The 20,954-nt window shown below is 39.3% G+C and overlaps 1 protein-coding gene across 5 annotated transcripts in view; it reads right to left on the reverse strand.

Annotated features, from left to right (window-relative positions):
* Positions 1 to 3,310: 3,310 nt before the first annotated feature.
* HELZ (helicase with zinc finger) overlaps positions 3,311 to 20,954 on the reverse strand; it is a 70,836-nt gene continuing 53,192 nt past the window's right edge. For all 5 annotated transcript variants that reach the window (XM_063456132.1, XM_063456131.1, XM_063456129.1 and 2 more), the window contains 12 exons: positions 20,379 to 20,562; positions 19,288 to 19,516; positions 15,997 to 16,207; positions 15,745 to 15,793; positions 15,296 to 15,480; positions 14,732 to 14,945; positions 14,339 to 14,415; positions 13,630 to 14,161; positions 11,998 to 12,220; positions 8,767 to 9,277; positions 4,762 to 5,014; positions 3,311 to 4,054 (listed from right to left, as the gene is read on the reverse strand). In XM_063456132.1, coding sequence (XP_063312202.1) covers positions 3,720 to 4,054; positions 4,762 to 5,014; positions 8,767 to 9,277; positions 11,998 to 12,220; positions 13,630 to 14,161; positions 14,339 to 14,415; positions 14,732 to 14,945; positions 15,296 to 15,480; positions 15,745 to 15,793; positions 15,997 to 16,207; positions 19,288 to 19,516; positions 20,379 to 20,562 — 3,003 coding nt within the window. In that variant the 3' untranslated portion in view covers positions 3,311 to 3,719. The remainder of the gene's footprint in view (positions 4,055 to 4,761; positions 5,015 to 8,766; positions 9,278 to 11,997; positions 12,221 to 13,629; positions 14,162 to 14,338; positions 14,416 to 14,731; positions 14,946 to 15,295; positions 15,481 to 15,744; positions 15,794 to 15,996; positions 16,208 to 19,287; positions 19,517 to 20,378; positions 20,563 to 20,954) is intronic.

Here is a 20,954-nt window from a genome sequence, read left to right on the forward strand (position 1 = left end):
AGACATTACTACTGAGACCTCCTATAGCACTAGAATGTGTGAAATACTCCCCACACGGATTTCAGAAAGGGTAGTTTATGGATAAAATTAGGACGCAACGTTATATGCCATTTTTCATCTGCAAAATTAAAAAAAAAAAAAAATGAATGCTACTGTTGCATTTTAAGTAGTTTAAAATGTGCTAAAATGCATTCTCTTTACCAAAGTCACTTATCTGGCTAGAAGCCACCAAGAAACCTAGACGGAAGGGACCAATAGAATATGTATTAAAATGGAACACTGTCATCAAAAGGTAACGGGGATGGTGTATTACATTCTACATTCTTTTCTTTTTTTCAAATAAACAACAAAACAAGACTATCTGAAATAGCAGTGTCTTTGAAATTCCCAAAACCGGATAACCGTGTTTACATCAGCTTTGCTGAGCACAGGGAACAAACATTGGCTATCCAATATGGAAAGAGGATTACGTAAATGGAGCCAACAGGCTCTCCTGTGCTCCACAGAAGACCCTTACCTTTTAACGGTATCCATATATTTAATAATATGTTTGTCAATTATTTTATTTTAGTGGAGCTGTAATTTAATATTTAAAAAAAAAGTAAAGCGCTGGAAGTAGTTTCTTTTTGCATTTTTAGCAGACTATATTTAAAGTTATTTTTTTTTTCAAACTGTAAAAACAAACCAAGCCCCATTTACTGGGTAAAATCTGTGCATACTGGTGTGATGAACACGTGATGCTAAAAACAGTCAAGGAAAGGGACAGTGGTATTCTAGAGAGACTTTTTCTTTAACCCCTTAAGGACCAAACTTCTGGAATAAAAGGGAATCATGACATGTCACACATGTCATGTGTCCTTAAGGGGTTAAGTAAATTTCACTTCAACTGCGAAACAAACCAAATCAGGAGAAGGAAAGAAACAGAATAGTTAATGTTTTCTGTGCCTTACAGAGTTACTATTTTCCTTATTTTTGAGAACAGTGATGTGTCCTGTTCAAACATAATAAACATCAATATCTGCAATAGGACAAACAGTGATCCTCGGCTGTGTTAGAAGAACGCAGACCGACAGAGCATCACACTAATATTGCAATGCAGTCCACTATCTTTATTTCCCTTTATCTTCTGTGCAGCAACGAATTGGAGGGTTGACATTTGTACATGTGGAATAGTCGGAGGAAAAAATAAGTCACTTTTGACACAGAATCCAAGGCTAGTTTAGTTGGTTACCTCCAGGTCTAAATTGTGGGAACGGAAGCACATCTTACGGATGAACATAGTCCTCAGAAGACTTTTAAAAACAGTGTAAATACTAAAATATTCTCCAACACACCAAGAAGACAGGCTTGAAACTATCATTAAGAATTCAACACTATCGCTGTTCAAATAAAACAGCAAAATGGTGTTTGTTTGTTTGTGTTTTCTTGAATAATGTCACATTTTAATGTAATCATCAAATAATGTACCAAAATTTTGTTTTGTTTTTACTGGAAAAGAAATGGAAGCGGTACAATTTGCTTCAATACCACTGAAGGGGAGAAGTTAAAGCCAGATTACAAACATTTACACATGCATAGTGAAAAGAAACATGTATCTTTACTAAATTCACACAGTTGTTTCCTTTTAAAATATGTAATAAAAATCTACTCAGCACCAACATATCCTAAAAATGTATTTTCAGCTTTCATGACTCAGAATTAAGAAAAAAAAATAATAATAATCTCAAAATTAAAAACTAAAAACAAGCTGGTTAAATGCTTGTTTAAAAGAAAATTCAGAACTGATTTTTTTTAATTTTAAAGTATATATATTTTTTTATATATTTATATATATTTATATATTTTTTTATTTAGTTTTTTGTCTTCTGCTTTTGCACATTTAAGAAGAGGATTTTGATTTAGGTTTTTGTATTTTGCTTACTGGAGATTGGGGGATATTTACCCAGCTTTAAACTACACACCTTTTTACATTCTGAAATTGTTCAATTTCAGATCCTATACTTTAATAAAATAACACCCCATCATCCCCAAACTCCCCAAAAAAAGATGGTAATATTGCTTTTTTGTAAATCTCAAATTATTTACCTTTTTCCAGTTACGAAGCAAGGTTATAACAATGGAGAAGATTTATAAAGATGTTGCTAACAGAAGCACTGGGCAATATTCTAAAGTGGAGCAATTAACACAAAAACAGAATCAGCACATACCTTCCCAAGATTTAGAGGACGATTACCCCATTTCTAGAACTTTGCTCTACTTCTGTATAAACCTTTTTAAAAATCTCCCAGTTGTTCTTGCAAAACAAAAACATGCAAATTAATTTTACCTTCTAAAAAAAAAAAAAAAAACAACGGCATGTACCATCATGTCACAAGATGCATGATGTACAAAAAAAGGTTAAAAATTAAATTTAAAAAGACAAAAAAAAACAAAACACAAACATAAAAAGGTAATTTTGTCCCACCAATATTACAATTATTTCACAACTTTTTTTGTTTTGTTTTTTTGTGGTACTTCCTAAAAACCCTAAAAAAAGTCAGACCATAAAGAGTTAAATATCAATTAATAGGTGGAATTTCGAATATCCTAGTTAATGCACTTCTCGTTTTAAAGTTATCTTCACGACCTTGCAAATTTGTGTTTCTGAATGGCATTAGGGAAAAAGAACTGCGCTTCCTTTGCTTAATGTAAAAACCAAATACATACACAACCTACATCCCAATAACATCGAGGGGTACACTACCCATAAGTATTCCCCGCATTTCATTATTACTAGCTGTTCCTTTGGATTTTATAGAAATAAATTTTAAACTTTTAAGTATACAGGTTTTACTTGAGAGGGAAAAAAAAAAAAAAGTTAAAGGCAGCATACCTTCACAGAAACAAAACAAAAACACAAAAATTATATTTATATATCTTTAGGAGATGCTGCACATTTATTAAAAAAAAAATTAAAAAAAAAAAAAAAGCAAAATAACATACAAATTTTACATTAACTGGTTATTTCTGGTACAGAAACCCAGTTTTGGATGCCAATGTTAATTGAATATATGTAAAGGCTACTAACTTTTTTTTTTTTCCTTTTTAAATTCGACAAAGTTTTGCTTACATTTTTCCTTTTTTATTTATTTTTTTAAATTTTTTTTTTTAATTTAACAGTCCAGCTAACTATGCTGCTAACTGCAATGCTTCATTTTACACACGTTAAAAAAAGAAAAAAAAAAATTTATTCTACATAAAAAGCAGTCAAAAGTCTGACCAACATTAAAATTTGCAAAATTATTAAATTTTCTTAAAATTGTTATTTTTTTTTTTTGTTTTAAATTTTTGAACTAGTTGCAAATTTAGCAGCAAAACCTTTAACTGCTGTCGGGACGTATATTTAGGAATATACCTCCCCCCTACATTTTATGGTTGTGTGTATGTTTGATAGTGTGTCTGTATATCCCTATATACACACACATTTTAGGATGTATATACAGACATATTGATTTGTGAATATGTATATATAAAATACTAAATATATTTATACTATATATACATACACACAAATACAATACACACACTTACACACAAGAAAAACAAAAATAGCTGAAAAGCACTGACGAGCCTATTTTTTTTTTCTTTTAACTCTTTATCCAAAGCTAAAACAAAGATTTTCTACAATACAAAAACAAAAACGGTGCATAATAAAATCAAAAACAGGAGGGGGGGGGCATTTATTTAAAATAGGAATAAAAGCCATTGCTACCTGATGAACTGCCTAAACTAAGTTCCTGAAACAAAGACAAAGGGTCACTATTTTTTTTTGCCTGCTCTGGTGGGGGTTTGGGCTTTGGGGGCGCCCGCAGTGCACTTGCGTAAGACATAGTTGGTTTGCTGTTGCTCTGCTGGACAGCCGCTGCGCCACTGGGCTCTACAATCTGTTTGTTGGGCATTAGAGGTGGGAACTGGCCAAGATGTTGTAGGACATTGTAGTTAAAGGAATTGGCCATCTGGATGTTTTCAGCCTTCAGAAGATCATCAGGAGGTTTTGACATTTTCGGTGGAGCAACTGCAAAAACACAAACAGAAGGGTAGCGGTTTTATTTCCTGTGAAAGAGTGGGTCTCCAGCAATAGTGGAGGAAAAAAACCAAAGGCCAAGAATGTCACATACAAAACTGTTGAATAATTAAATACAAGATGGGTGTAATAAGAGGCCTCTAGAGAGACTAGCGTAATTTGCCATTTTGGCAGACCTCTGCTTAACCTGAAAGACACTTCCAATGAGGAGCCTCTATTTCCATAAACTTCTGTCCAACAGAGATTTATGGGATAAGTAATTAATCCCGACAGGAAGAGTGGAACGGTTATGTAAACTGATAGAAGCATGCAGACACCAGAAGAGAGGAGAGCTCAGCCCAATATAGAGCCCAATATAAAGTTGTCTGTACTTAGATTTAAAACTAGGAGGGGGAGGAGAGATGGATGGGGGGGGGGGGGGGGGGGGGGGGATTAAAATAAAAAATTATATATATATATATATATATATATATATTTCTTTTTTTGTTTTTTTTAAATGGAAAGCCTAACCCCCACCAAAAAATACACAAGTTAATACAGCACTTATTTCATACGACTTAAAATAAATTATGTTTAAAAGTGCATTCCATAAAGGCCAAAGTAAAAAAAAAAAAAAAAAAAGCTCATAAACTTAACAGAACATGTGCCTGAAAGCTACTGACAAAAATATAGGTGCTGGGAGAGCAATGTATTATTACCTAACATGTCCCTAGGTGGTAACGGTCGATTGGATCCATTGCACGGAATGTTCTGATAGGAGACTGACGATGCCGCGTTGACCCACAGCTCAGGGGATAAGTAGCTAAATGCAGGCTGGCCGCCATGTTCTTGAGCCTCTTTACATGGACCAAGATTTTCTTGACAAGCTCCTAACTCCTCGGGAACAGCATGTCCCGAACTAGCAGAGATTCTTCTTTGGTACAGCGGCCTGCCAGGTCCTCGTGGTTCATACTTAAACAAGAAAAAAACGCAAAAAATAATGATAATTACAGACATGGTCAGATGTCAGCGATAACCATTTTTAGTGTCAACATTTTTATTAATTCCAAAAAAGTTTGTTAATTAATATTTTTAGTGACAAAAGCAACAGATATAACTGGGACCAAAAACAGCACAAAGAACAAGCCAACGTCATCCTGTTTTGGATCGCTAGAGGATCAAAGGCCTGCCTCCTGCAGCTGGTAGAGTCCCTTCCCCCAATATACACCCTTTAAACTGAAAGGGTTTTATTTACTTACACATTGTACAGCAGTGCTATAACCAGCATTTCACTCATTCTATACACAAACTAGTATAAATGGATTTAGTTATGGATTTCTTTTACAGGCCATTTCTATGGGAACATATTAATGTGATGCCATGACTAGCAGGGCACCGGTTTTGGAGAATAATTGACAGTACAGTGTCCAGTGCACTGTAATGGCACCCTACAGCTGTACTCTGTTGTCTCCTGTTAAATTAATTTAGCTAGAGGCACTTTATTTCTAGGCATGATGTTTTGATCTATAATTTACACATTCTGGTGTATACGAATGCATCACAGGAAAGACTTCAAAAAGGAAGGCCAATAACAGAGGTCACGCTCACATATTTAATGTGGATACAGACAGGTAAAAAAATGACAATGCTACTGTGCTCCGTGCATTCTAATCTCCGTACACATGTTATTCACTGTACATACTGCCATCAGATGTGATATTTCTGCTCCAATATGTGCAAAAAGCATTTTTCTAAAGAACAAAAAAAAAAAGGATTTGGTTAAACAAAAATATGGGTTCTGTAACCTTCCGCATTCCTTCTATCCACGGGGTGCATATACTAAAACCTCCAGCTAACAGACCCAAATCTCCTGCTTTCAGTAATGATAGTCTGACACTAAGTCAGACTTTGATCTTTATTTTCAAAGGGAAAGATTACTTAATAGAGTCTGCCCACTTATTTTTCAAAGTCGAAGCAAAGCACGCTACCGCAACATTTTAGGTCAAAATGCAAGCATTTAATGAATCCACTCCATTTGTGCAGCATAATCCGGCAGAGGAAAAAAATTGCCAAAATGTCCTGCATCCAACAGATGGTCTCCACGAAAAGGAGGCTTCCTGACGACCAAGACAAGCAACGCATTGCACAGGGGGTTGAGGGGGAATCTACCCCCACGGACTGAAGTTTGCTAGAAAAGGTACACAAATATATTTTATAACTACTGAAATCTCACTTTAAGAGAGCTTTTAATGGATTTAAAGGCACAAAATCAACCTATGCATTATTTACACAGATTATGGTTTATTTTGTTTTTTTTTTTGCATGCTCACTTTGTTTTTGTAAATGTAAAGAGATGTTTTTACAAAAAGTGAAAGTTTGCCTCCGACATTCTACAATACCAAGTTTTTCCCAGTGTACAGCTCTGTTTCGGTTATTCGCACCAAGCCTGCAGCATTCAATAAGCATTCATGTCACCAGGAATCATTGCAAAGCCTTCTGGGAGATCAGTTAACCACTGTCGTTCGCACAAAATGCAGAACTAAACAACAAATCCCAGGAACCAACGCTCTAAGCAGAACTGGGACTGTGCACAGAACGTTTCGATCTCTGCTAAATCGCAAACGACTGTGGATGTTTACTGAAGGGACTTGCCCAACATGTCAACAATAAATTACACTCAAATAGTAGTCACCATTAGAATAACAAAACTATTAGGACACCACTGAAATGATCCAACCACAATAAGTGTCCAGGCAGGTCCCAAATGCTCTGTAAGGTACTGGCTGTATGGAAATCAGAGAAGAAGGTGTCGCTAGATGCCCCATCTATATAATTCGGGGGCAGGGAAAATACGACAAATTTCTTTTCGTTTTAAATCACAAGACAAACCATTAAACTGAAGAGGTGGTCATGGACATAATGTATATATAAAGTATAATTTCAACTGTATTCCACTTCCATTTTCCCGTTACCTGTGCAATCTCTCTGAAATCTGCCAATGTAACAATGAAAGCATTACAATAAATTATATCTGCGTAGCAGCAGAAATGAGATATTCAGTGCTACCTCACATTATGAGAACGATTGGTTGGAGGCCACAGATCACAATCACTTATGTAATAAAAGAAGCTTCGTAATGAATTCCGTTTGCAGAGAATGACGTTACCCTATCCGCATAGAACATTCATAGAAAGGTGGTGGTGGGGTAAATGCGGTCATTGTTACATAGATGGGTTAACGCCCATTTTCTTATAATGCCCTATTGAACACTCCCAGGGTTTCTCACTAAAGTCTGAATTTAAAATCGACGATGAAAGCTGTGACTATAGCCGGGATGGAGAATGTTTTCAGATCAGCTATTTTGGTCTCTAGTTTACAATTCAGAATTAGGCCTCGGTTTAAAATGATCAGATAAGCTCTTTAAATGATTTAGTATTTTTGCAGAAAACAAAAAAAAAGTGTGTTTCCCCCCTCAAAAAATATTAAATCATTTGTAAAGCATATCCAGAAATATTAAAAGAGAGTTAATAATTCTGTTAAAGATATAACTCTGTTTAAACGTTACAAGGAAAGTAATCCTTTTGTTGATTCTTCCGGCTGCGGTCAGTGATCTGTACCGTTACACTGACTGGCGTTTGTAGAATACTTGGATCACAGCATCTTGACTGGATGGAGGGCAATTAACATGCCAAAGCCCCCAGCATATTTTATACAAAAGGGTCACGGCCATTAAACAACAGTTATTAAAGGGACACTATAGTCACCCAGACCACTTCAATGAAGTGGTCTGGGTGCCAAGTCCCTCAGGTTTTAACCCTTCACATGTAAAAATTTTCCTGCCACTTAGTTTTCTGCCACTTAGTTTTCCTGCCACTATAGTGATCCTTTAATATATATTCAATGCATACTTAAAATAACATATTAAAATGTTAATTTTATGGCAATTCATCTTTAAAGGGACACTATAGTCACCAGAACAACTACAGCTTATTGAATTTGTTCTGGTGAGTAGAATCATTACCTTCAGGCTTTTTGCTGTAAACACTGTCTTTTCAGAGAAAATGCAGTGTTTACATTACAGCCTAGTGATAGCTTCACTGGCCACTCCTCAGATGGCTGTTAGAGATCCTTCCTGGGTCATGGCTGCCTAAAATGCATCCAAACATTCAGTGTCTCCTCCCTCTGCATGCAGACACTGAACTTTCCTCATAGAGATTCATTGATTCAATTCCTCTCTATGAGGAAATGCTGATTGGCCAGGGCTGTGTTTGAATCGTGTTGGCTCTGCCCCTGATCTGCCTCCTTGTCAGTCTCAGCCAATTATATGGGGAAGCACTGTGATTGGATCAGGCTACCACTTCTGCTGATGTCAGCAGGCAGCTTGTTTTTCTGATGCAAACAACATGCAGATCTACAGCTTCAGGCTTGAATACAGTAAGATTTTGCTATATTTATGGAGGCATGAGGGTCCCAGGGTGGCTAGATGGTGGTTTTAACACTAAAGGGTCAGGAATACATTTTTGTGTTCCTGACCCTATAGTGATCCTTTACGGTGCAAGTAGAATAAATAACCATGCATATCAAAATAACAGCTTTTGTCCTCAGTGATACCATTAACAGCCAGGTCAATAAACCATTATGCAGACATTCACACATGATTAAGACAATGCATGCAGGCTATGCTACATCCCTTGAACCCATTAAATCCAACCTGGAGCATTTACCTCTTCTAAATTGTGGAGTGAAGAGGTGGACACTGCTCGCGATGAAGGCGGGTGAAATGCTTCCTGATTGGACGCTTGCTGATGGTTCTGTAGATGGTGTATGAACGGGTTCTGGGGAGGTCTGTGTTGAAGAGGGGTCATACCGTAATGAAAACCCTGGCCCATTAAGGGGTTTTGCTGTAGATTAGCATATGTCCATGATCCGTCGTGCTGCAGGTATTTGAGGGGCGGAGGTGTTAGGTGCCCAGAGGGCATGGGGTAAGGACTATTGTACATTTGGGCTATGTGCTGGGTAAATGCTGGATTGTTGGCCATTTCCAACTCCCGGCTGTTTTCGTTGAAGTTTGGATAGTGGCCGCTGTGGTTAGAGGAAGGGGATGACAGTGCTGGTGGGCTTCTGGGCTGGACCTGTCTGTATTGTAACAGTCTAGACTGCGGTGGGGGCATTTCATTCAGCTCACGGTTATCGCTTGGATCTTGATGGGAAAGTTCTCGCAAGAATTCCTGGAATCTGAAAGTGTAAAATAGAAGAAGATAAGAAAAAACATTATTGTGGCTATCCCAAACATTTTATCTACACCATCATCGAGCCCTTTAAAAACTGCTGATAATAAATAATCATAGTAAAATCTCTTCCGCCATTTATAACTGAATAAACTATCACTGACAAACCTGGACTTCCTGTGAGAATGATGTCCATCAGACAGTTGGAATATTACGTTTCCTTTTCTCTGAACAGGAGGATTCTGGAAACTAATGGCATGACTTGGATGTGCCCCTGCGCCTTTATTAATCTATGACTGTTATAAAAGTGGCACTAACTTTTTTAATTTTTTTGCAAAGACCACACAGGGTGAAACGTTTGCTTGTGCAGAGGTGGACAAGAGGGTTGCAGATTGGAAGATATACTTCATTTAGGCTGTCCTTCCTAGGCTTTCTTCATTATTGCTCATAGAAGATAATCTTGAGCAATAAGTATCAGGCATCTATTGAGCATCTTGCAATATGCTGCCTGTTCCCATCAGCCACTGTGACCAACGCTAAGATGGAGGCACTACTTGTCTCATGTATAATCTTAGGATTTAAAAAAAAAAAAAAAAAAAAAAAAAAAAACCCTTTAATAAAAATTACATTTTTACCTAAACTAAAGCTTCTTTAAGGGCTTATATGGCTTGACAAATTGTAAAACCGGTCATATGACAGTTTCTACTAAACACAAAATAAACCACGGGTATACTGACCAAAAGTATTGTTTTAAGTTGGTACTAGTATACGTGATTTAAAGGGAGAGGTTATAGCAAATCATACCAAACTATATTTCCTAAAACTATATATTACCTTCAGCATACATAAATAATAGTTAAATACGCTAAAATATGAAAGACACAGTGTGAATACATTTTTAAATGTGCACCCATTTCTGTTAATAAAGCTCTGAGGTGTATTATCAAGATTGATAATGTCTCCTATCAGAATATCTATGTTTGGTAGAAAGCAGTCTGGCTCCAGACAGAGATACGGTGACTGAGACAAGAAATAGAATAGGCATATTTATCATAGTAGCTTGCCATTTATTTCCCAATATATTTATTGCATTAAAGAATAGTTTGAGAATGTATTTAAAATATTGCAGTGATGGGCGGGGCCTGGCCGCCGGCCGGATCAGACACGCTTTGTCTGAGCTCCTGCCTCGGAGCCGAAAAATCGGAGCTAACGGCGGGCCATGGGCACTCAACAGCTTGAAAATGAGAGCACAACAACACCCATGTGATGGAGATTCCAGGGATACCCGATGGGACCCCCAAAGGCACCAAAGTCACCCGATCCAGGCCTGAGGCCTACGGGCTTGAGCTCGGGTGAGACGGCCGCTCACCCAGTTCTCTGGCCGGCGGTCTGCCACCCCCCCCCCCCCTCTGGGCCGGGGGGGGGGTCATCCCGGTCCCCACGGGCAACGTACACGGCTGCATTTCCACTCAGGCCGAGCGCTGTGGAACGGACAGCGCGTGCCAAGATGGCCGACCAACAACTCTACGGCATAACAGCGAGCAGCGCACAAACAAGTCTGGCTGTTACCTCGTGGCGGAGAACTACCGACCTCAAGAAGCATCTCCACGAGGCACTGTAACCCGCCAAGACAGCAGCACCACGCCAGACTGCACATATCACCTGAGGTATCGAGGAGATCCCCACCAGCGAAAGGGCGGCATAGGCTGAGCAAAGGGGACTGTGTAGGGGACCGGATCTGACTCAGACCACCCACAGAAGAAGAGACCATACAGACGACAAGCAGATAACTATATAAACTTCTGTGCCTATCTGCTCAACCTCCTCAGACTTTCCACTTGTTTTAAAGCGACTAGTACTTAAACCAGCTAGATAGGCATGTCACCTGTGTAAAAGATCCCTCTGTTTAAATCGTTTTTATGCACATCATAGCAAGATAACATCTGAGACCTTAGCCTGCCTAATTTCGTTACCCGTAAATGCTTTAGTTAACTTAACCATGTCTAGCCAGATAAACAGCCAAGTATGACATGCTTTTGTTTTAAGTTAAATGCATGATTATTTTGGCATGTCATGCTGCAAGAATGAGCAAGCTATTCTTAAGCCATGTTTATACCCAACCTGATGTCAAACCTATGTATACATTAAAAAAAAAAAAAAAAAAAGTGCATTGTTTATCTATTCCCCACTGTAACTAATGTCTTGAAACCTACATATGGATTGCCGTTGGGGTACCATATGTATGCCTGTGATTATTATATGCACTGCAAAAATAAAGAATTAAAAAAAAAAAAAAAAATATATTGCAGTGATTAGATTTTTTTAATCTGCGGAAGAAAGTTTAAGGGAAAAAAAATCTGTTACACGAAGCCTAACCTAAAACCGACTTAACACTTTAAAGGGACATTGCAGGCACCCATGCAGTAGGTGAAATGTAGGATATGGGTAGTTAAGCTGGATGGATTTGTATTTAAAAATAAATAAATAAATAAATAAATAAATAAAAATATAAAGCTATATTTTCTCGATGACCAAACCAATTTTATAGCACCTCAACGTCCAAAGTTTTCCTTTTATACATACAGCTGTTTATCCTGAGAAATTATAATTATAATTTCAATTATCACTTTTTGCCATTCAAAGTTTATTGAACAATATCATAGAACATAGTTACGAAGATTAGTGATCAATCTGAACAACAATTTACGATACGAACAAGCCACCCACCTGGAATAAGCCACCTCCGATTCATCCTCTGCATTGTTGGGGGTCTTCCAATTGGGTCGGACTAACTGCTGTTGGGGTATTCCCAATGCTTGCAGGTGAGGATGGGGATGGTGTGGGAACGGGATGTTGCCTTGGTTCAGATAGGCGTTATGCTCATTCCAATGCTGTAACCTCGTCTGCTGCTGTCTTAATGTTTCCAGGGCCACGCTGCCATGGAGGCGATCTGGAAAAGGAGGGGAGACCGATTAGCAGGGAGTATCAAGAAACAAAAGCACATCCTTCTGTTACATACAGTACTCATAGCTAACCAAGCCAACAGGGAATAGCGAGAGCAATTCAATCTAGTGTGGCAAATTCATATACGGAATGATACAAGTGGGGACTGATGCTTAAATCTTCAGATTTGTGTCCTATAACTTACTGACCAGGGCCAACTGCTGAATGCTCGTCACTCTATAAACAATGATGTAGCCCAATAAAAATGAATTTTAACAATGCAATACCCCAATGTTTTATGGGTCACTGGACTTCTATAACTATTCCAGACAAGTTAAAATGACATCTCTGTACAATTCAAATAAGATCTATTCTAATCTCAGCCATCTCAGGTCCTCATCTCTTCTACTCGTACTCGCTGTTCACTGTGAGACAACTTGGATCCAACATAACACCACCAACGTGTTCACTATACAGAGATCTTGCTAGGTAGCTGCCAATGTGTTTTCCTAAGATAAGCCAACATGCAGTAATCTGGGAGATCAGGAGCAAGTAAAAAACCGAGAGAAAACATTGCATTGGAGAGAAGTTTTCACACCCAGTGATTGGGCCATGGATGAACCAGTTTTGCATTTGTTGATTAGTTTCACAACAAAAATCTGTTCTGAATCGATTAGTCGGCATTTGTTTTTAAACAGATCAATCAGTTTAAATTTTTTTTTTTTTAATCAAAACGGGTTCTATGCAGGACAATCCGTTCCGGGTCAAACAAATCGGCAACTGCACATGCCTAGTGGCAAGAAATTTCTAGGCTAGTAGTGGCTAGTAGTAAATACAATACATAGCTATCATTGGGGTGATTGTTTTGTTTTTTTAGTTTCAGTGCCTGACCTTTTTCTTAAAATAATAAAGGGTGTTATATATAAAAAAAAAAAAAAAAAAAACACTAAATAAAAATACCCTACACTCCAATAAACTTACTGGTAATACAGTGGGAGAAACTACTTGCAGCAGCTACTCTTTGTTTAGATCAACAAATTTGATTACTTCTGTCCAACAAAATGTTACTCATAGAGAAGCATTGAGGACAGGGTATATGAGTAACCAAATCGCTCCAATCTGAAGCTTCGTATAGATTGAATAGATAAGATTGTTATAGGCATTACCCTGTATTATGTGGAATTTTTATAACAACTCGGCCTAAAAAAATCTGATCAGACTGATTAACAGACTTGTTCTGCATCCTTCAGGAAATAAAATATTCGCCTTGTGCTCTCCCACTTGAACAGAAGTGATGACCCAGATCAGCACTGTACATATAAATATGCATGTGTTTTGGTGCATATGGCATTTAATTAACCTTTAGTATGTAAAGTAAACAGACGGCTTTAATCCAATACTGTCATGAATACCCACCTAAAGCATCTCCAGCACCTAAACCCGGAGGACCATCTTCAATAAAATTGTTCATATGAGAAGATAACAGCGGGTTGTGTTGAGGAACAGATCTTAGAGGGTTATTGATGTCTTGGAGCATGTGAGGAGGTTGTTCGGGGATCATTCCATCCACGCTGGGGGAATGAGGTCGGTGGGGCATGGGGTTGTTAAAAAAGGAGTGGCTGGGGTTGGGCTGGAAGGCTGGAGAGAGCTGTGAGGGCTGAGATGGGGCTTGCTGTTGGACCACCTGGCCCTGCTGTGGAGGTATTTGGTTTTGCAGTTCAGATAAATGGTTTTGTTGCTGCTGCTGTAGAGAATACGCCGGTCTGGGTAATTGAGATAAGTGAGGGTAATGTCGATTCGGTATGGGGTACTGAGGGTGTGGAGGGGTGAGGTGGACGTTCAGGTGTCTTTGATTTGGATTATCTTTCCTGTGAAATTTAGGGTTGAGAAAACCAGGATTGGCCCGTGATTCTGGGCTTCTTGTTTGTGCATTTGGATCCATATCGACCTATCAAAAATAAAAATAAAAATACACCATATATTATGGATATAAAATAAAATCAACTGACAATACTAAACTTTGGGACAGGAAAGCAAAAATATAAAACACAAACAAAATTAAACCCAAAAGTAGCAAATATTAGCCTTTGATTCAAAGTCAATGGCAGTAAATGTAACGATTTACCTGTTTACATTCTTGTGGTTTCTTTTCTGGCGTGCGGATTTTATTCAGTTCTGCTACTGGATTGTGTTCGCTTTTACCTGAAATGTTAATTTATTGCTTTGTCAAATTTGATTTTAATGGGATTGCTGCTTCTCTAAATGAACACATGTGGATGAGATCTAAAAAGATCATTAATACAGACTAATCTGTATTATTCTTAATACTAGATCTAGTGTGGTTTCATAGTGCCCTTTAAATAATTTGACTTTCAAAACTTAAGTGTAATGGATGACACATTTACATATTTGTAAACTGCCACAGTCAGACCCCAAATATCACATAAATGTAAATGATACCATTTGTTATTGAAAACAGTAGGCAATTCTGTGGGAGACCTAAATTTCTCATACAGACCGTTCCTGTTTTGTTCGTGCTGCTCCTTGTCGGTGTGTGGTGGCTGTGGTGTCTGTTGCTGACCAACGTTGACAGGTGAGTGATGACCTAACCCAAAAGGGATGGGAGAGCCTCGGCCATGAGCCTGGAGAATGTTCATATTGTACGCCATAGCTGGATGGGTCATGAGACGGGGATCAACTGAAAATCTACCCTGATAGCTTGGCCAGGTCACCTGCAACAAGAAGAGGTCAGTAAAGTGAGGATGTTCAAGAGTTTTGGTATTTAAGAAATTCACTTGCTGTATCACTAAACTAAGGCTGGAACAGCGCAGAGTTTTGACGCGTATTCACAAGGGCTTGCCAATGTATGCATGAATGGATAATACAAGCAATGAAACAAAGAAAAGCAAGACCTGGTGAATACATTTTATAAAAATAAAACCTTTATCTCATTGTAATTACCAAGAGGGAGTTTTTATATACATCTAATACTGTACCAGTAACAGTGAGCTCAATCTAAGCAGACACTTCGAATCAGCAATACATTTACAGCCAAGCTTGCATTCACTGTTGGTATACTCACAGGTAAAGGCACAGACATGACCATGTTGCCTCCGTAGACAGCCGGTACATATAAAATGCTGGTGCCGGTGTGTGGATCTATTCTTTGTACCGGACTTGGAGACTTGCCCATGTTGGTGTGGGGTCCCAGGGGAGGAGTGTAAGCCCGGATAGGATTTCCAATAAGAACAGATGGATTGGGCTGAACTATATAAAAAAATTAAAATACAAAATTAAACCAGTGATCATTACATTTAATGTATTAATGTCTTAATTGTCCATTACCCAAAACATTCCATATTTGGGTTTTTTATTTATTGAAATATGCCATCATATATAACAATATCGCAGATCATGGTTTATACTGTAAATAGCCAATTAACAAGAACCCAATACACTGTTTAAACACGTTCGCAAGGTCATCCCTATAATCTCACAGACTGGATGCACATGGATTTTGCACCAACTTACCTAATCCATCAGCTGGAAAGTGCTCTGTTTGGTTGTGATGGCTTTTCCCCTGGAAAAAGCAAAAAGGCAGCATTAAGATCCAATCCAACAAGTACAAGAAAATGAAAGGAAAGATTTATACTGACATTTTGGAGGTAAAGCCTGTGCAAAGGAACCAGAAAGAGAGACACTTCTCAAACAACTATTTTTGGATGGTGGCACAGACTGGGGTCTTGCCCTGGGACTGGATGGTGGCACAGACTGTGGTTTTACCTTGGGAGGAGACTGCTGCTGCTGCTGTTTGGAGCTGTTTCCGGAATGCTGCTGTCTAAGTGCCCGAGGAATAAATTCAGGAGCCAGAGGATTAAGCACATAGGTTTTTTTCAACTCTAAGGCCTCGAGCTGAGCTTTGATCTGCTCGAAGGTGATCCCATGAAGGCTTTTATTTTCGTGACAAATTGTGATGAATTGCTCCCAAAACTTCCTGCAAATAAAACCGTGGATTATAAAGGCAATTCGTACAGTCTAGGAGAAAACGTTCTGTTGGGATGAATTCTGTTATCTGGTTATGAGAGAGATACTTCCTGAGGGTGTAATTACTAAAAGAGGTAGACTCTTGAGTATTTATATTAAATAGGAACTTTATTGGGAGGGTCAACTTTATGTTGTTAGTGGGTCAAATTCTGTGGAATCAATAATGATATTATTTCTATGTGGGTACGGATGTTAACATGTACATTCACAAAGGGTGATGTGTTAGCGGGCACATTCTCTGGCACCAACTCTACAAAGCTAGAACCACAGCTCTTCTATTAGATATGCAAACTGAAACACTACCCCACCCACACGAAGCTTTAACTCGGCACATCATCAACGCAGCTAAAAGTGTAATTGCAAAAAAGCTCCCATTATCGCAATTTTAACCCAAGACTCCACAAAGATTTGTCCCATACCAATAAAGGCCTGCTTCCAAACCTCACCAAGATTTGCTCAAGCTGGGACAACTACGGCAATTTATTAAATCAAACATATGCACAAACGGACTACTAGTTGTGTCTTAAATGCATGATTTCCACAACAAAGTATGGCACCTCAATAATTGCCTCAAAAAAAAACAAAAAAACAAAAAAAACATGCTGACTGGGATAAATTACTACACTATTTTATTTAAAAAAAAAAGGAATCACTGACATCAAATATAACACTTTACATGCCATCACAATGCAACCACTGGTGAGGTTGGACAGTAAGGACTACTGCTGCGTACTCTGTAACTGCAAAGCACAGTTGCCATTATATCCTATAAAAGAAGGGCATTTAGTCTAAGGTCTGGATCACAGCGAAGGTGCAGATAAATTAAAGGTGAACACTTGAAATGTTAACAAAGGACTGCCTTAAGAGACATTTCAATTGGGGCGGTAAAAAAACGCAATAGAAATGTTGCACGTCTATTGCGGCTGGTTCACTGACTGTACAGGCCGCTAGCTTGTACCAAATCGTGTAATCTGTTAAATATTCTAGTGGTGGCACTCTGTACCCCTCTCACAGCCAGCTGTATGTATCATAGGATTACTGCTTTAAACCTGAGTAACCTCATTACTTCTGCTTGCTGTACATCCTGCAAACAGACTAATTGCTAATCTATAAGGGATAGTCATCGCTCATGCAAATGTAAACCAATACTAAAAAATAAATTTGTCTGGCTAAGCGACAGCGAGAGAGTCAGTTAAGGTAAGCAGCTGAAAGATAGAAGATAAATTACTCCCTCTCCTACCCCCGCCGTTCTGTTTGTGTGGCAGCATTTAGAAATCTTAGTAGTCAACTGCAGCATTAAGGAAATTCTTTAACCAGTTCCAAGCAAGTAAGCGATCCTATAAAGACAAACAGCAGCCCAATAGTTAACCCCCCAGTTGACGAAGCACGCGGCAGAAACAAAATATGGAACATAAGCATAGTAGCGGCATTCACTAAGAAATAATCTGCTTCAGTAAGTTAAAGTTGTTTTGGTGCCTTATAGTGTCCCTTTAAGTAAGGGGGTTGGGGGTCCAATTCCAGTCTGATCTGATCAATATATGCTTGCAATTTAGTTATTATTTGTGGTGGGTTGATTCTAAAATTACAAGGGTCTGTTCCCATGTATTATTTAGTAAACCTCTGTTCATTTTGAAATCTGTCTAGAGCTTTTTTTTCCCAAAAACTTAATATATTTCTAACAATCCACAAGCCTCTTCCAATGTTTAATAGTATGAAATCTGAGCTGCATTTGGCAGCATTCATTCAATGAGAGTCAATTACAGCTACATCTGCTAACTCTTATTTTACAAGAGTATTAATCTGAGGGAAATATTGCTCCAGCCAGACTGGGGAGACTATCAGCTGAGAGAACGTTAACCATGTTAATGGAGATTGTATACATAATACTGTATAGAAGAGGTTGTTCTCTTCTTAGTTCCTGGACCTGGTTTTTAAAATGGTCAGAACGCAACGTTAGACGAAGCAGAGAAGACAGAAACCCGGGAAATAGTAACACAGCATCAATTCCAAGAGCCAGTAAATGAGGAGAATCATTCCCTTGAAAAGACCGACCATCAGCTGGCGCACTTTCGCCAACATCCGTGCAAACAAACACCCACTACATACACAAATCAACTTTTCTCCTGGAATCTAATGAGTTTTCAGAGATAGCTGACAAAACCCACCCAGAAACAGTGTTGGTTAAGACAGAGTGCCGCTCCACACGGTCAGCTGCCTAGCTGCACTAATTTGCTCTATTTAGGAAGCAAGCTACAGGCAATCGCTCTGATCATTCCTCTGTCCCTTTCACAGCCCTTTGAAGACTAAATTCTTTACCTGCAAATGATTTGTTTACATAGCACATCAGTTACACATTTACTATTTCATTGTATTTTACGGAGGGACGCAATTAGCTTCAGCTTGGTAGCAGAAATGGGTCTACAAATTGTATCCTTACCCAAAGCCAATATATCCGCTTGGTAAATATTTAACAGCTCTTGTCACACAATCCAACAGCAAACTAAAAGTTAGCCATCTGCAGCGATTTTATTTTTTTTTCATTTCCAAGACATAACATTGTGCAAGCAATGTCTGCTAGCATTGAATACAAATTCAAATGTCCTACAAATCCCTGAGCTTGGGCTGGGAATATGCAAATTGCAAAGAATCAGTGGGGAAGAAGGCCCAATGCAAAGGCAAGGCTCAAGGATGGATGATGTCTTGACCGAACAGAAAAGCCCAGATTTGAAGCAACGCAGTTAAAAGTTCTTTATCTAGTGTCACATTTAACATCACAGGAAAGTCCTCGAAAAGCAAGGCACAACATGCTTGCCAATAAAGTGTAAAACTACAAAACACAAGAGCGCACACTGTCAAGCATAGATGCATTTTCTACAGTCAAAGTGAAAAGGGGAAGGTTGCAGTAAATTGTGCTAAATGCTGCAGATATCAGTGCAATATAAGTTGAGCAATGAATTGGTGGTTATGGTGCTGGTAGAGGCCCTTTTATATATGCCAAGAGGTAAACAGAGGATTTGAAAGACCTCATACCTGCACCGTCCGATGGAACAAAGAGCAATCGGATCCCCAACAACAGCTACTAGGGACTGTGCCCGAGTGATGGCCGTGTTCAGCAGCTTGTAATTTGACAGGAAACCATAATCCAGGTCCTCGGTTGAATCCTCTAGGAGCTGCTCCTTCCTTTTTATTGGTGTCTGCTTGTGTTTGCAAGTGTGCCGTGTTCGCACAGTGCTGAGAAACAAGACTCTGAACTGTTTCCCTGGGGGGGGGGATGGGGGGGGAGAAAGAAAACATTTCATGAAAAATTAGTAATTAATGGTTAGCTACCAAGTACAGCAATGAGAGGTCAGGTATAGAGAGCAGAAAGGGCAAACCAAGGCTGCCAAGGGTAGGGGACTGATACTATGAAAGGCAGTCCCAAGGGTAGGGGACTGATACTATGGAAGGCAGTCCCAAGGGTAGGGGGGACTGATACTATGGAAGGCAGTCCCAAGGGTAGGGGACTGATACTATGGAAGGCAGGCCCAAGGGTAGGGGACTGATACTATGGAAGGCAGGCCCAAGGGTAGGGGAGTGATACTATGGAAGGCAGGCCCAAGGGTAGGGGACTGATACTATGGAAGGCAGGCCCAAGGGTAGGGGACTGTTACTATGGAAGGCAGGCCGAGTGTAGGGGACTGATACTATGGAAGGCAGGCCCAAGGGTAGGGACTGATACTATGGAAGGCAGGCCGAGTGTAGGGGACTGATACTATGGAAGGCAGGCCGAGTGTAGGGGACTGATACTATGGAAGGCAGGCCGAGTGTAGGGGACTGATACTATGGAAGGCAGGCCGAGTGTAGGGGACTGATACTATGGAAGGCAGGCTCAAGGGTAGGGGACTGATACTATGGAAGGCAGGCCCAAGGGTAGGGGACTGATACTATGGAAGGCAGGCCCAAGGGAATGGAAGTGATACTATGGAAGGCAGGCTAAGAGGTCAAAATTCAAGAAGTACTTTAAGCACCCTCACCACCCTAGTGGTTGTGGTACCAGGAGTCCCCCGGTGCCATATTTTGGTAAGGAGTCAACAGTGCTGCTTTAATGAAATTACAAAGAATACATGAAAGAAAAGTCTTACCCTGAACATTAAGTACTCTCTCCACGCTGACCTCTGATAGACGTTTCTTGCGCAGCTCAGCCCGAATTCTGAACACTTGATCGGCGTAAGGCGATACCACTCCAATGCTGCCATCATCTAGCTTGCCCCAGGCCACTGGCCACTTCCTCCGCAACTCCTCCACTCGTTCGACTACTTCAAAAACCTAAAATCGATAAAATCAATCAGGATAAAAGTAGCATTTTACAAAACCAAAACAATTTAGATAATTCCCAATAATGTTAAGTACACTATGCCAGGAATAGGCAACCTTGGGCACTCCAGATGTTACAGACTATATATCCCTTGACACTTTGCCAGCATTATGAATGCAATAGCATTTTGGGAGATGTAGTCCACAACATTTGGAGTGCCCAAGGTTGCCTGCCCCTGCACTAAGGGTATGGGTTTGAACAATATACAGTGATCTCGGGAGATGGCCAAAACCAAGGTCGGTCTAAGACTCTGCGCTACCATGCTGCTCCTCCACTGCCTCAAACAAATTCACTGTCCCCAGGCATTTTCCCTAGATCACTGAAGCGCCTCCAGAGACAACCC

This window comes from Pelobates fuscus, chromosome 5 (genome assembly GCF_036172605.1).
Source record: "Pelobates fuscus isolate aPelFus1 chromosome 5, aPelFus1.pri, whole genome shotgun sequence".
In the NCBI taxonomy this organism is placed as follows: domain Eukaryota; kingdom Metazoa; phylum Chordata; class Amphibia; order Anura; family Pelobatidae; genus Pelobates; species Pelobates fuscus.